Source organism: Callionymus lyra, chromosome 3 (assembly GCF_982586985.1).
Source record: "Callionymus lyra chromosome 3, fCalLyr1.hap1.1, whole genome shotgun sequence".
In the NCBI taxonomy this organism is placed as follows: Eukaryota; Metazoa; Chordata; class Actinopteri; order Syngnathiformes; family Callionymidae; genus Callionymus; species Callionymus lyra.
The window spans coordinates 16,064,828-16,081,858 of NC_141820.1; the positions used below are offsets into that span (position 1 = coordinate 16,064,828).

The following is a 17,031-nucleotide window of genomic DNA, read 5'->3' on the forward strand; positions in this document are numbered from 1 at the left end:
TAATGACGTCACAGTATAACATAAGTAAGTAAGTAAGATCACATAACAGATGTAAGAAGCGACACACATCAGTCACTTTTCAGCTTTTCTAATCAGGAGCCTAAATATGTAAGCTATCAGGCAGATAGCTCAGTGTGACGTGATGACTCTAACACGGAGTCAAGTGTAACAACAGCGCCACCTCCCGGCACATTCTGGCAACACCCATTTTTAAGACTTCACAATAATCCTGGAGTTGCACTTACATTCTTCCTCCAAGTAACCGACAGGTAAAATCAGGTAACAGAGAGAGAAATTAAACTATAGTATAAAGTAATATTTAAGACTCACTCAATCCACAAGCCAGTAATAAACTGCATTAAACAAAATGAATGTCTGACTATTTTGTTCTGTTTAGACACTTGTTGACTCTTCATCATCATCATCGGCCAGAAAAAAAAACAGTGAGGCTGCAACCTTTGGACTGATTGTTGACTTTGACTGCTCACACTTGACTTTGTCCGACAGATTATTTCAACTACAAACATTGGCCACGTTCAGCTCGCCAGGGTCGTGGAGTGGCTGCTGTTTTAAGATACGTCCCTGTGTTTGTGGTGTTCACATGAAGACTTGCATGGATAAAACTTAACTTTATTATTTCTTAATATTGATCATTTATATCATAGAGTATATTTATTTATTTTTCATACTGACTTAATTGTTGGAGCATTGATTGTTCTTTAAGTCTCGACCAGTTAATCTAAACTCCTAGCCTTGTCTCGTCCAAAGTATCCAGCTCCTTTTTTTGAAAGAAAAAGGCAATATCCAAGAGTATTGGTAACCGGTGGGACTGAGTATGAGAGGATACAGTCAACTCCAGCTGCTTTTAAAGCTGATATTTGGAACTGTTTGGGTTTCAAAACAAATGAAAAGCAGTTATGACTTTGTCAAGAGTCATGTGTTCTGTAAATACCAGAGTCGAGTACTCGACAATACTACAAATATATACTTGTTCCTACAGTATCAAAATATATTGTGTTGTTGTCCCCGTATTGTGATATGTATCTTATATCTTATACACACACCACTACCTATTATAATAAACTTAACACAGTTAAAAATAAATAAATAAATATAAAAACTCCAAAAGCCATAATGCAGGTTAATTAACAGAGAATTAACGTCTATTTTTAGGAAATAGAGCACAATATATTGTGGGACTTGTATCAATTTTGTTTAAAAAATGTTTTTAATAAATATATATATTATTTGATAGCATAGTATAGCGATGCATAAATGGTATATAATAGCATAAAATAGTACAAACATTATTATGGATTATTTTCGGATATTCATCTGGAAATGTACTTTGATTTATGTACTCGATTTGAAATGAAAAGAAATGACTATTTTAAAAATATTTTTCAATTGAAAGCAATTCAAATCTTATTTTAAAAGAAATGATCAAAAAAAATAGTATTAATCACAATTTGTGGTGTAAAGTGCAATTAATTTAACTATGGTTAAAAATATTGAATAAACATTTCAAATATTGTGGATTTTTGAAAATGACTTTAAAAATGTTTATGATTCATACATATTTGATTTGAGATGAGGAGAAATGACGTCAATTTTATTTTTATTTTTTTTAATTCCACCTATTACTTTTTAAGAAAAAAGCATTATTTGTAAGAACATTTCCAAATAGTGCAAATAATTGTTAAAAACAAAGCCTGATAAATATGTCAAATAAAATGGTTGGACCTTCAGGGCATGGCGGATATCATTTTTCACGAAAATTTACTTTGTGATTTAAACGTATTCGATTTTAGATGAGGAGAAATTACGTGAACTTAACTTAACTTCTTTATTAAAATAAATTCCTCCTTTTAAAAAAGCCATTTGTAAGACAAGAATATCATCCCAAAAAAAAAAAAAAAGAATTTTCTTCAAGCCTCGGGAGAAATAGTCAAAAATCACTTAAGATGTTTATATTCACAATAATTGTAAACCTGTAAGCAACAAAGTCGGGAAGTTATATCCAGTTCCCAGCGTTTTATTTTGGTTGTTTTTCTTGAAGGCGTGCGATCGCTTGCTTTTATTCTGAAAAACCGAACCAGAAGTCCCGTCGCTGCTCACAACCCTAGAGCAGCGAGTCCAGTCTCTCCTGCTACACAGCAGTCTTTGCAGCGAATGGAGTCGAACAGCTGGGAGACACATCAGCGAGGAATCCTAACTCTCCCTCCGCACGTCCCCCCTTCGAACTCGACGAGGATTTAAAAGTCGCTTTTATTTTTTTTAAAAACACCCCGAAAAAATCACACCCGAATCTCCTCAAGACGCTCCTATAACCTCTTCGCACCTGAACCTATTGGGTGGCTTTAAAAAAAAAAAAAAAAGGGCGTGTGTGATAGTGGGGCTTTTTTTTTTTACCCCTGCGTTTAATGTGGGTGTTTTAAATCTTTTTTTTTTTTTCTTTTTTTTGGGGGGTGTCTGGGGCACCACCGGGTCTGAAGGGCGCCGTCGAGGATGGGATGCACGCTGAGCACCGAGGACAAGGCGGCGGTGGAGCGCAGCAAGATGATCGACAGGAACCTGAGGGATGACGGCGAGAAGGCGGCCAGAGAGGTCAAGCTGCTGCTGCTGGGTGAGAAAATAATAATAATAAATAAAAACTGTCTAAAGATCCACCTCTTTACAAGAAAACCTCATTAACTAGTGACATTATTTTTAATCTACTGTGGTCAGTGAATGCAACATTATAAACAATTAAATATGCGTGTGTTGATACTGATGTACTGGTTATATTTATTTTATTATTTAAAAAGAAAATATTGAGGGGTTGTATTGGATCAGTGGCTGCACCTCCATGTTAACAAATCCCTGTGACAATGGCTCGTTTCCACCTCTTGTTGCAGTGGAAAAAATACGGCCTGTGGCTCATCTCGAAGCCCAGGCCAGGCTCATAAAACACCCAGAAACTTTATTAAAACTCGTTATTTCACTCATTCTCCACAACGTTAGCGTCTATTTTTTTTCTTCCTTTTTGGTCCCTTTTAAAGACCTGCTGACCATTTAAAATGAATAAAACATGATCTAAACTATTTGTTAAAAATGTTCTGAATTAAATAATGTTTACATTTCACAAGTAATATAAAGCTACACTTTTTGGTCTTTTTTTCAGTTGTTTAAAACTGTTGTTTTCTTAAACACTTTTGATTAATATCCTTATGTAAGTCATCTCTAATTATATTGTACTTAAAATAAAAAGTTGAGAATCCGATTCAAAAACGTTATTGTCATTCAAAACATACACACGGTTCGTATCCATCTATCGCCATTGTCATTTTTTTTTGAATACATATAAATGAGTATAAAAGAGACACTCGTGTTTTTATGGAACTTCTTAAGAAAAATCTTGATGTATTCCTATCCCTAAAGCTTTACGTACCAACCTGTAACGCTTGGATCTTCTGGCTATTACAAAGACACTGTATTTTTTTTTCTTCACTTACCGATATACAGATTGTCAATGCAACTTAATCATTCACTTGCTAGCTTAGCTAGTTAATAGCAGTGCTATCTGTGGACATTCTGGTGGCGTCCAACACCCCCGTAACACTTTGTATCTTTTCCTATTTTAAAGTTTACAGTATAGTATAAACAAATGGATTTTTCTAATATAAAATTAATTTGTTTGTAATAAATGTCATTAATTCCGTCTCATAGTAAGTGGATCTTGTCCGTTTCGGGGTTGGTAAATTAATTCATCCGACCTTTGATAACAAGGTTTTATGCATATTTACAGTATATATGCCTGAAGGACGTTTTTTTGCAGGTCATATGTTTCTTTCATGATGTGAAACACTTGTCTGAGCTTGTCTTTCTTTTTACAATGGAAATGGCAACTGTTTCGTAAAACCATTATGGTGTTTTTACACTTTTCGTAAATCTTGTTTTCACCTGCAGCAGTTTGTATATTAACAGCTGTATGTTATTTCAAAGCGAAAGAATACATACATATGATGTCCACAAAGGTACTTCCTAACCGGTGACGCATGATTTATAGAAGTAAAGCTCCAACAATAGCAACATAGAGACAGTGTTATGGATTCGCTCGGTCTTCTGCCGAGGTCTGCTTCTTCAGATTAAAGTGTTTTTTATGGACCATGCGGTCATGAGTCCGGAAGCGAAGACAGGATATCCTCAGCAAAGAAAAAGAGGAATACAAAAACCTGAAGTAGAACGTAACCATCTGTGGCAGTGATGGAGGAGATGGCTTTTTGGTATATTCCTTTCTCTAGCTAATATCCGAGAGTTGATGCAAGGATCGGTGCGTCCACCTGGCCTAGGGGAGTCTAAACACCGTCCGGTTGTGTCAAGGGCCCTCATAAAAGCACTCGGCGGGATGTGTTCGGCCCACAGGCCAATAGCAAGCTATGGGCTTAGTTAAGAATGTCAGATGTGTAGAAGAAGATTAATGAATAGATTGCATTTACGCTTTTATTCCCAAATCCTAGACCACCTTAAATGGCTATAGAACTAAAATTTCCAGAGTGCATACAGTTCAGAAGGATTTTGGTAGACCCCTCTACGAATATTTTCTTTTGAGTGTACACAATGTTATACATCTTTTAGCACTTTGTCCGGAAATAGCGACAGCGAAGTGTCTCCTCGCGTTAACTCTGCAAAGACTGCAAAGATGTCGTGATACAAAAGGCACATGGGAATATTTTGGGCTTTTGAGGTTGTGTAGATATTTTTCAGTCAATTCGTCCTTGGATCTTTTTATTTTCCGTGTCAACTTGCTTTGAGATTACCTTTATCGAAACTGGAGCTATTCGGCTTACCGTACAACGTAGCTTTTGCCAAAAATGTATTGTGTATGTATTTAAGTGTTTAAATGTCCACCAGCATTTCAAGAACATTACCCTAGTAAGTAAGTAAGTCATTTGTATTTATATAGCGCTTTTCCAACAATCAAAACAATATTCAATAAATATATACTTTATTATTTATTTGTATATAATATATATACCATATAACCTTCGAAACATAAGCTGGCCTGTATATACATGAACTTAAAAACCTTTTTTGTAGAAAAAATATTTAATTCAAATAGTCTTTAATATATAAATGTGTAAATAAATATTGACAGAAGGGCAGTACAGTAAGTACAATTCTAAATATTCAGCTAAACCTATCATTTTGAACCACTTGTAGAATATGTCTATCTAAAGTAGAATCTGTCTTTTTTTATGCCTTTATATGGTCATCTGAAAGATTCTATTGTCTCTGCAGAATACAGGGAAAAGTCAACAGATTAGTTTCGTCCGTCTTTCTTCTAGATCGGCTCTATAGATCGTACCTTTTTCACCAACCCCACTTTCATAGGCTGGAGTTGACAGAAACCAGGATTGGATCTGTGCATCCTAGTTTGTTCTTGACTCAACTTATTGACTCAATTCAAACATTTCCATCTCAATTACCAAAAGAAAACAACTTAATTTATTAATTTTCTTTCTACTTTGATTGATCGTCTTCTCTCAGTTCACGGTCCAGGTTTGATGAACCTTCGCGGGACTCGTGACTTCTGTTTGTCCCAGAATTGCGTTATTTTATTGATTTGCTGAATGGAGTTCGGGTGAATTACCGGCAACGCGTTGTTGGCGGATCATTGTTGTTGTTGCAAATAAAGGCCGTGGGTTCGGAACTTTTCCATCGGGCCTTGGGCCACCCAGCTTCGTGACGTGTTGACATGCACACAGAACGGTATGTGGGTCACCAGGACACCATGTCTGCTCATAAGGTTGATAAGGAAAAAAATATGTTTCAAGAAGAACGGCTGTTTTTCTATCTAAAAAAAAAAAAAAGTCCTTGATAATAATTTGGAGCCTGTCATTCATCGTCTGTCGTGCCGAGGCAAGTACGTATTCTCTCGTTGAAGGTGGACTGCATTCCTCAGGTGCTCGGAGGCCAGAGGGAGCTTGAAGATCCAGAGCAAGTTGGGTCAAGTTCCTGTTCTGCCTCTTGTGAGGGAGAACTAGAGCGTTTTATATCAGCCACATCAAACCATCCTGTTTCCTTGATCGATCACTGGTTTTTCTCCGACAGAGACTTGTATTCGTCCACTCAGGATGGTAGCCAGGTAACAGTAACAAGAGAACATTGGACCAGAACATTAAAAATTGAAGGAGCTCGGCTGCTTCAAGTGTTGGTTGCAGATTAACCGTGGATTTGTTACCGTAAAATAAAGTCGAAGAAGTGTAAGTAGTAAGTTCTGAGGTTAGATTCGTTACCTACACTATGGGTTTTACTCCATTGATCTCAATCTAGGGCGACAAATATTTCAAATATTATGCTAGACAAGTATTTTACAAAAAATCTTATCAAATAAATTGACATTTTAAGATATTAAAAAAGTAAAAAATCACAAATTAAAGACATTTCACTTCATAATAAATGGCCAGCTGGTTTCCTTTTACAGATCAAAAGTTTTGGTTCATAACACAATTAAGTTAATATTAGTTGTTTTTGTTGGCAAATTAATTAATGATTAAGAAAAAAAAAGGCAACTAAATACATTTTTCTGTCATAGCAATTCAGTACTTGAAGGTGATTTTAGGAAATGTAGCTTAAAGTGCGATAAAGGAGGGTTTTTTTTTCCAGTAATCAGATGTATTTTAACCATTTAGTAATCAGTCATCACAAACGCAAGAGAAAAAAAATGAAATTTCACTTGAAAATAAATGGCCTAAAGTTTTCTTTTTACAGATGGACAACCACAAATAATTGCTTTCAAAGGAAAAAATGATAAAACATGGTCTTCATGGTCAACGTAACTGTTTAATTCTTTAACTAAACTAACTTAATGACAACCTTAATGTAAAATGTTAACTCAAGGCAGAAAAATTATGTTTTTATTTTTATTTCGTTTTCAAATAATTTTAGTTTTTTGTCAGTAGTAAGAACTAAGTAGTAAGTGCCAGAATTAGCCAGAAACGGTTAATTTCAGGTAAGCTAAGAAATTAATCAATAATGAATTTTAAACACAATAGTATTCTTAATTATAAGTAAGTCACATATTGTGAAAAATCAATAAAGAATAATCTTCTAGATGTATCTTTTATTAACACAAATGATGTTTACTTAAATTGGATTATTCATCTTAGTTTTTGGTCAATTTTCCTTACTTCACAAATTAGTCATTTCAAAAGCTTTAAAAAACAGCTGGAGTCGACTGTATCCTCTCGTCCTCAGTCTTTACGTCCTCCGCAATGACTGAGGACGAGAGGTTGAAAGTTAAATCGCAACACCAAAATGAAGAAAATGCTTTTTGCATGTTCATTGTAAATAAAGACATTTATTATTTTATTTTACAAACTTTTTATTGAAATATGAGCCATAAAAATGTTCATATAAATGAAAAATAAAAAATCGATACAGTTCTGTTGAATATCGATGCAATAACCTGAAAAATATCAATTCATTGGCGTATCGGTTTATTTATTTCACCAGTTATATACAGTATAATCATAAATATGTCCTGAAAAAAAGAAAATGATATCGATTAAATATATTTTTCCACATACAAGATAGCTGCTCATCTACCATCTATAGTTTTTCTATTTTTTTAAACAAGCCTTTCCGCCTCAACCTCTATCATGTCATGCTTTTCAGGGATCTAATTAAGCTGCTTCTCTTTTTCACAGCGTTCAGAAATTGAGCGAGAAAAAAAACCCCTAATTACTCCGTGTGTGCCGCTGCCGCACATCTGCGAGCCGGTTTCATTAACAATCGCTGGCCTTTGCTGAACAATCACAATTCTCTCATGATAACAGATGCCCTGTTTTGAAAGCAGGCGTTGACCTTTTTATCCGAAAACGTCCAAGGCCTTTTTTTTTTTTCCGGGCCGCTTCTTTTTGCAACACATGTCTTCGGGTCGTTTCAGGGGTGTTTTGGGGGGGAACGACGTCGCAGGGTTGTTGACCCGATCCTTGTCGGATCAATCTGTGTTATGTAGGTGTTTTTTTTTATATTCCCTCTTGCACATTATCTTCTGCTCGTGGCTCGCGGTTTAATAATGCCGGAGAGCGAGGATGAAATGAAGAAACGGGGATCGCAAGAGCGAGGAGGACGATAAGTCGACGGAGGAGGAAATGAATGCAGGAGACAAAGACCATCTGAAGGAGGAAGATGGATCAATAGGCTGCTTTCGCGCCGGGGGCCCGGGGTCCAATGAGGCCGAAGTCCGAGTCGCCGCCTGCGAGAATCCTGTTACATTTCGGCTCCGTCGGGCCTGATTGTTGTGGAGCGCCGTGACACCGATCTGCAGCTGTGCCGACCTTCACGTCGTCCATCTTTACCGAACACGGTTTATTACAGCCGTGTAAGAAAATATCCATACGCTGATATATTCTTTATTTTATTCACAATAAATGCAAATATTCACCGTTGCAATTCAACATCCGGCCTCTAGATGACAGTCATTATTTCCTGCACAGCTAAAGGAACAGTAAAATACAACGCGATGACTGAGGACAAGAGGATACTGTCGACTGTCGTTGGGGCATATTTTGACATTAATTTCTATTAATTCGACAAAGAGATTGGAACAATCGCAAGATGTTACTTGAATTCAGTGTTCCCTAAAATTGTTCAAGTGTATAGCGAATCTTATCGTGAGCTGAATACTTGGTACCAAATTGTACGTTGCCCTAATAATAACGGTAACAATTTCCTTGTGGCATCATAGCTCGGACAGTAGAGTGGTGGCGTTGTGTCTCTGAGCAAAACACTTTACCCTGATTGCTCCGTCGCAGCCTACTCCCATCAGTGTGTAAATGGGGGAATGCGAGACTGGTAAAGCACTTAGTGACCCTGGTCTAGAAAGGCACTATACAAATAGACATTATTATAATAACAATGTTAATAATGATAACAATAATAATATAGTGTGTTGAAAGCAGTGACGACTTCATCTAGAGTCATGTGGTTTGTAAATGCGACAAATGTGTCGATGGCTCATAGACGGTGTAGGCGAAAGAACGGAAGTGCCCGGAGTACTTCCTGTCTGTGTAGGAAGTTTGAAGGTATTTGGATGTTTTAAGATTGTGTATTTTTTGGGGTGAAGATAGCTGAGCTCCATTCGCTACATTAAAATGAACACACATTTTTACTTACAACTGTAAGGAAAAAAGGAACAAATGGGAAAATAATCCGACCCTTAGTCGACTTAAGGGTGAGTAGAAACAATAAAAGTAAAAAAGAAAAGTTTGTATTTAAGATGAACTATCACCAAAACTCAAGTAGCAAACTGGACATTGAAGGAAGATTTTTAATACTAATACCATCTACTTTAAAAAAAAAAAACAATGGAAAAATTTGAAAAACATAACATTATAAACAACAATTTAACCTTTTTTCACTAATTAATGCCAAATAAATAACTCAATTGTTAGTTGTAAACCAATGTGACACTGTTTTAATGAAGGATTATTTTAATTACAAATAATACAACAATTCTATTTTGTTTGTTTTCCAAGTTGGCTTAAATTGAGTTGAGCTTCGATCTACATCTAATGGATAAAGCATGTTTGAGTCACCAGTAGGAGACATTCAATTCTTATTAAATATACATATGTGCTTTAAACCCTTAGCCAAAACATGTTTTATTGTCTCATTTCCACCCTCAATTCCACCCTTTTTTATATATCCTGCTCTGATGTGAGTGTATCGCGAAACAGGAACTTAAACTAAACTAAAAAGAAAGTAAAGAGCTGAATTTCAAAGGGGAATGCGTGTTATTGATGGTTCTGTTGTGGGAAGTGTTTTGCAAGACGACAAAAACATCTTATCCCTGTAGAATGAAAGCAATGTTGTGGTCTCCTGGCCTGCACAAATTACCATTAATCTGACACGAAAAAAAAAAAGAAGAAAGAAGTGCTATGAAAGCAAGTCTCGGAACAACTTTCATTTCGCTCGTCATGCACCACTTGTTCTCCAGATAATGGAGCTGAACTCTGAGGTTTGGCCGTTAAATCCATATGCACCAGAGAGGATTTGATCATTATCACGACCAGGAGGGGGGGGGTGATTAAAGTAGTTACTGACGTCCTGACGTCAAAGAAAAATTACTTTATGGTCAATTTAATCTTCAAGTATTGAAATGTCAGATATAAAAAGTCACTTTATGACGTGATTTAAGGGATATGCAAACTTCCAAGAGGAGATCTCGGGAACTTAACATGGGAGCTGGGTCTGCAGTACTGACGCCACCACAAGACGAGCCTGTACACTGTCAACTTTTCAGTTGCGTTTGATTGACATGTTACTATGAATAATGCTAGATCTGCTGGCACGATTTGATGGCCAGACAAGATAAAGTGGTGTAAGAAAGAGATGTTTGTGAAACACGCTGAGGAATTCCTCGAGCGCAAGTCAGGCCTGTTTTCACGCACAAACGGACGACTGGACTCCCATTAGGTTTATTGACCATGTTGAGTTCAAACAAAGGACGCCGCCCCCTCTTATTTATTTTTATGTTTTTACTTGGGTAGCAAACAGGATTGATTTTATTCTGTTGCTTTAAGGATAGGTATAATGTGATGGTATGAAGGTAATTCAAAGTTTACGTCTAAAACGGCAGTAAACTAAGAATAAAAGATGGGGGGGGGGGGAATAATAAATTGTTAACATGCTATGAGGTTGAAAACTCTATAAGATGAGGGTCAAAAACTCAACTGGTTAACAGCTAAATTATTATATGCGAGGGCCACATAACCTTTCCTTTCTCTGACGGGGGGGCCAGGGTCAGTTCGTAACAGAAAAAGTGTGTCGATTCCGAAAATGTACTGTGTTCACGAAAGCCATGCATTACCAATAAATAAACAATAATCAAATAACCATCACTGTCCATGGAACGCTAACTCCTAACATTGTAGACCCTAGAATTTTTATATCTGTCAAACCAGACCAAAACTTCTTAGAAAACACAAAAATATAGCTATGTTTAGAATACAACGAACTAAAAACGTACAGATTGGATTTTCTTTAAGCTACTTAAAATGAGTGGTCCCTTTTATTTTTGTCATAAATCATGAATAAAATGGAGAAGACCCACAAAATATCCTTTCAAGGACCTCAAATGGCCGACAAAACACGTGTTTAATGTCGATGTTGGATGAAGATGCCAGTGGTTAAGATAAGATAAGGAATAGAGATTATTGACGTCAACAATTATCCATATACTTCCAAACAGGGTAAACTGATGCTAAAGAAAAGAATAATTTGATGGGAGTGGTTTTTGAAAGAGGACAAACGTAGATATAATAAAGTTAGATTACATAAGAATATCAAAATCAGCTTCTTTCTGTGAAGGAAGGAAAATATTCATTATTCATTCTGTTCAGCCCAGAACTGCTGAAGATATTGGCCCCTTGTGTCATGAAGTTTGACATCCTGATCTAGATCGTAGATTCCACCTTCGATACACTGTTGAAACTCAACGTTAAAACAGAACATATAAGCCATGTTGACAATGAATCTTGATTCAATTTGTTGAAACTAAACGGTCCCTGAAGTGTGTCATCACTGTGTGTCATTTATTTAAAAAGCTTAACAAATGGTCTTTGGGTCCATTGTGTCCTTCCTGGAACTGGAGTCATCCGCGTCGAATGTGATTAACTTGCTGCTTTAGTTCTGCCATTTTGGTGAAAGATTGTGCTTAAACTTGACTTCTTAAAAGCTGGAGCGTTTGTGTTTACGACAGTAGATTAACACGTTTTTCATCTTTCAAAATGGCAACATTTTAGTGCTTTTCGCGTTTCGGCAAATAATCTGAAGTGGAATCTCTTTTGAAGGGAGACTATTTGCAGGTTTTGCCTGTTCCAACCTGCATCCAGGTTTTTAAATGAACGATCAGTTTAATGTCGGAAAACAAATGATTTTTCTCTGGGAGTCGTTGGCCTGAATTTTTCCTGAAATAGTTTGGACTGCTGGAAAACAGAAAACAGCTGCTCCTGCGGTCATTTTTGGGGATAGGCGCATCTAAGTTGTGGGTGTGTAACATGACTCGGCACAAAAGGCTCTCCACTAAGTGTGTGTGTGTGTGTGTGTGTGTGTGCACTTGGAAAAGGGAGAGAGTGAGAATCTGGACAAGTATATGTTTTGTGTTCTTCACGGCCCCTGAGGCTTCAACCGGGCCACGCCTTAATGGTACTGGTACGATGAGACTCGCAACTTTAAAAAACATATTGCACGAGTTAAGTTACATTAGCTTTGGAACAATCTTCCTCTCTCTTTGCGCTTGATGGAGTCTACTGACTCCTTTAAGAAACATCTTAAGACGTTTCTATTTGTTCAGGCTTTTCCTTGAATTTCTCGAACTCCTGTGTTGTTCTCGGTGTTGTCTTGATCTTTGAAGTATGTACTGTTTTGAGTATTGTTTTGATTGTTAAAGCGCTTTGTGACCCTGGTCTCGAAAAGCGCTATATAAATATATATTACTTACTTACTTACTTACATTTTAAAAAAGTAAATATAAGAGTTGATATCTACCCTTTTCTTCATAGTTTTCGTGATTAAAAACTATTTAAAGTGATAGTACAACCAAAAATCTTCACTCATTTTTTACTCGCCCTCATGTTGAATAAGGGTTGGGATTATTTTCAGACTAATCTGTTACTTTTTAGAGTTATAGGCAAACATATGTGTTCATTTTAATGTAGACCGGGTCTCAATTGTCTTTGTATTCATCTTCGTCCAAAAAGACACATTAAAAAACATCCAAATACCTCCATACTGCTCGCCCATCTTGTATTAAAGCATCAACATAACTAACTGTTGCGAAAGAAAAAGTAAATAAATCAGTATATTTTAAGATTGTTTTTAGCGGATGCTGCTAGGCTAGCTGCTAGGCTAACATCGTACACAGACAAAAAGTACTTTGGGTAGATATCGCAAGCATGAGTCTCTAGTTTTTATCGGAAGAATTATTCATTTTGTGACTTAAATACAAGATCAACGTTACAGACGAGCGGCATGAAGGTATTTGGATGTTTTTAAGAGGGTGTTTTTGGACGGAAATTAAGACACCATTAAAATGAACATATAATTTTGTCTAAAACTCTAAAAAACATTCAATAAAAGCTTGATTTTATTGATTATGTGAACCTTTTCTTAAAACATTACACACATTATGACAAGAGTCATAAAAAGGTCTTCTTTGTCTGTTCTTTCTTGTCGGGCGTTGCACAACATGTATTAAAAATAATTACCCAGAAAAACACTTAAATGTCGTAAAAGGCTTAGGGATATTTTTATTTCAATTTTCTTTTTTTTTTCTTTAAAGATCTATTTCTGAGAAATGTTCAGGTGATCGAACTCATATCTGTGTAGTTTGAAACAAATTTGACTTTTTTTTTGCAAACAAGTTGGGACATGTTCAGAATTCTGACTCAGTCCAGTTATGGGAACCACTTGTCGTTTTTCGACCGACGGATAAAGTTACTGGGAAATGAGATTGTTTTAAATAATGTACAAATATTCACCAGTACTAAAACTTTCACTTCAATATTAACTGTTTTTACTATTAAGTGTTAACTAGCTGGGAGTAAAACAACAACATCCTAGTTGAGGGGAAAAAAAGTTATATTTTAATTAGATATATTACTAAAATTAAAAAAATAAAAGTATGAAGAATAATAAACAATTTTTCAGTATTTTCTTGTTTATCTTGACATCAACTGGTCATGTGTTTGGGTTTGTCTCGTTCTATGACTGATTGAAAAAGTGTTTCCAATGCGCTTATATGAAATATGTTAACATTAAAAAAGCTCTTGTGAGTGTAAAAAGTGTTAAAATTCAACTTTTTCTGTAATTGAAGTGAAATAGATTTTCAATAGTTTAACTTATCACATAATACTGTATTGATATTCAAAAGCACTGTCTTGATTTAATTTATGGCTTTCGAATCATATTTTACTTTGTTGTTCTTTTTATGGTTAATGTTAATAAAGTCTGTGTAAAAAAAAAAGGAACAAATTTGATGCTTTATTTGTATTACTTCTAGTTCCATTTTAATTGTAAATAGATATAATAAAAATAAAATAAATTAAACATCAAATTTCTTTTTTTTTTATCTGTTCATTTAATTACTGGGGACAGGAGGATACAGTCAACTCCACAAGTGAGCTGATGTTTGCAAATATTTTGATTAAAAAATAAAACGAAACAGTTGAGTCATGTTGTCTGTAAATTCTTCAACACCTTATCTTACCTAATCGTTTATCACCCGATTCTTGTCAATACTCATCCCAAATAAGTAGATCTAAATGTCTTTTAAATGGTGTTTATTCTTCAGTTGTGCTTGGAAAACAATATTCAATCACTCGCTGAAGCGGACATTGATCTTGTCTTGTAAACACAGATCAATCTTGTTTGCCAAAACAGTCCAGAAGTTACCGGTGTTTTCATCTCGCCGCTCCTGCACACATGTTTTCCATCATGTCCGGTGGGTCTCTTGCAACACCACCGAATGTGGAACCTTCAAGTCAGATGATTTGTTATGTAAGACCAGGAGAGCATGTCTGTGCTGACAGCATCACAAGTGAACATGGCTGCGCAGCTCATTTTATTCCACTTCTCGTTTTCTCTCTCGCACACTTCGGGGCGGAAAAAATGGCCGAGCAGTTCCAAAGTAGCGTCCATAGTGGCGGCGGATTCTCTCGTCGGTAACGCGATTCCCAGGCTCACATTAGAGCATCTGATGTAGCTTATGGCCATTAGCGCTGATGAGTTTGAATCTAATAAATGTGGCTCAGGAAGACGTTTGCAGATGGTTCTCAGGAACGGCTTCTCCAAAGCCGAAGTGGGGATGTAGAGCAGGGGAAAAGTGGGCGATGTATAATTCATGATGGTCACGGTGAAACCTGTCACGCTCATCGCATCATCGTCTCTTCAGGTGATAGTACTAAACCAGATATGTTACGAGCCGTTGCCATGGCGCCGAAGCAGAACAACTGACCGCAAAAAGAATATCCAATTAGCAAGTCGCCTGATCCCTTTCTTGACAGTGATGTAACTATGCCCCGGCAGCCCAGTGTTTCTTTATTTAATGCTTTACTTTTGTTGCCTTGAAATGCTTCGCTACTCGTTACGTTTCAGTATATATATTTTTGCCTCCATCTGTCTATATTTTCCCGTATTTCTTGCTTTGCAAACATATTTTCCCCTTACGTATTTATGCTTATTTTCATTTTATTTTTTCCTAACTCGGATCAGGTGAATTTTTTATTTGTGACCCAGTTTCTCTGAGGAAAAAAAAAAAGCAAGCCATTTGAGACGCAGTGCATCCAAATATTTTAAAACATTCAATATCATCCTCATAAATATTTTGCCATGCTGCTCAAGCTTGGATTAAATAAATGAATCAATACTTGAAATATTATTGGGTTTTACATCAAGTTCAGAATCTGGCTTTACACAAACTCACTTGATCAAAGAATAAAAATCAGATGTGGTTTAAAGTCACACATTTTACTTGTACATAAGTGAGAGTAAAACAGAGTTTTCATGAAGCACAGAGATGTTCAGTCCCACGACATCTTACTTATCTTACTAAAGATCATAATGACTGTTCCCACTATAAATTATGAGTTTGAGATTTTCAGATTCCTATTCTCAGAATATGAATTCCTCATGTACAGGTTGGGTTTAAATTCCAAGTTTCCATAATATGACAATACTTACTTTTGTAGATTTTTTTTGTGGTTGTTTCGACAGCTGAGGTGTTAAAAAAGGGAAAACATTTAGAATGTACATTACCGTTAAGTAAAAAAATTAGGTTTGGACCTTGTCCAACTACCAATATCTAGTCAATTTTTTAAGACTTGCCTGCTTAGGACCTCGGCTCCTACAAGGGTTTGGGTTTCTGCTGTCTGGGCTGTCACTTAAAGAAACAGTGTCTTTGCATTAGTAAATCTTGTACTCAAATCATATCCTTTTGTAGGTTTGGGGAAGAATGCATTTAAATTTAAATATAAGTATTGATTTTTGTATTAAGAGTTGCATTTAAAATGTTATTCAGAGATACTTTAAGTCAACAGTTTTTCTCCTGATTAATATTTTTCCACACATTTTTTCAGAACTTGTGAAATGGCGCGTGTTACACTGAACCCTCTTTGAAAACAGAAGCTCAAACACGGATATGAACATTACATGTGTTACATGTGTTACATTGAATCCACTAAGTGAGAACCGTCTATTCAGGCTACGAAACGCTTCTAACACAACATTTGCAAATGATTATATTTCTAGTTCACGGACGAAAACAGAGTGAGTCAGATGAGCTGAATTATGAACGAGTGTGTTGCCGAAGAACACGCTGTGAAAAAGGCTGACATCAGAATGTAAAAACCGTGGCGAAGACCACGGAGCGTGCAGAATCTATATTCACCGCCGGCGCATTAAGGCGGACAGGCGACGTGTTCGGCTTCATTAATGGGGGTTTGGGTTTGTTTGTGTCTTGTGGGTCCTGTTGTCAATCTCAGGCTCTCATTGTTTGTTTTTTTTTTACAGGTGCTGGTGAATCAGGAAAAAGTACAATTGTCAAGCAGATGAAGTGAGTTGGTTTTGTGTTTTATCTACCTAAGTAATAAATATTTCACCACTTTCAAGATGCTGCACTTAAGCTTGGTTGAAATAATTGAATTATATCTTAAGACGTGAGAAAGTAAAACAGTTTACATGTGTGTCTGAATTCTTTCTAAAGCACAGAGCTGTTAGTTCGCTGTTATATCCTCAATGCAGTTTCACAAGCTTACAACAAAGGTTTCAACCAAACACAATCTTGACTGAGTTATTTTCTTTAAAGTAAAAGTTCATCCAAAATTCAAATTTCACTCATTTTCTACTCACCCTGTTGTCGACTAAGGGTTGGGATAATATTCATATCTGTTCCTTTTTAGAGTTCTAGACCAATTAGTTAGTCCGTTTGAATGAAGCGACTGGCGCCCAAGGATGAACTTCCTCCGAAAAAACACTTAAAAACAT

At 36.2% G+C, this 17,031-nt stretch overlaps 1 protein-coding gene across 1 annotated transcript in view; it reads left to right on the forward strand.

Moving 5' to 3' along the window:
- The first annotated feature begins 2,156 nt into the window (after positions 1 to 2,156).
- gnai1 (guanine nucleotide binding protein (G protein), alpha inhibiting activity polypeptide 1) overlaps positions 2,157 to 17,031 on the forward strand; it is a 28,836-nt gene continuing 13,961 nt past the window's right edge. The window contains exons 1-2 of the mRNA XM_087786592.1: positions 2,157 to 2,626; positions 16,558 to 16,600. Coding sequence (XP_087642718.1) covers positions 2,509 to 2,626; positions 16,558 to 16,600 — 161 coding nt within the window. The 5' untranslated portion in view covers positions 2,157 to 2,508. The remainder of the gene's footprint in view (positions 2,627 to 16,557; positions 16,601 to 17,031) is intronic.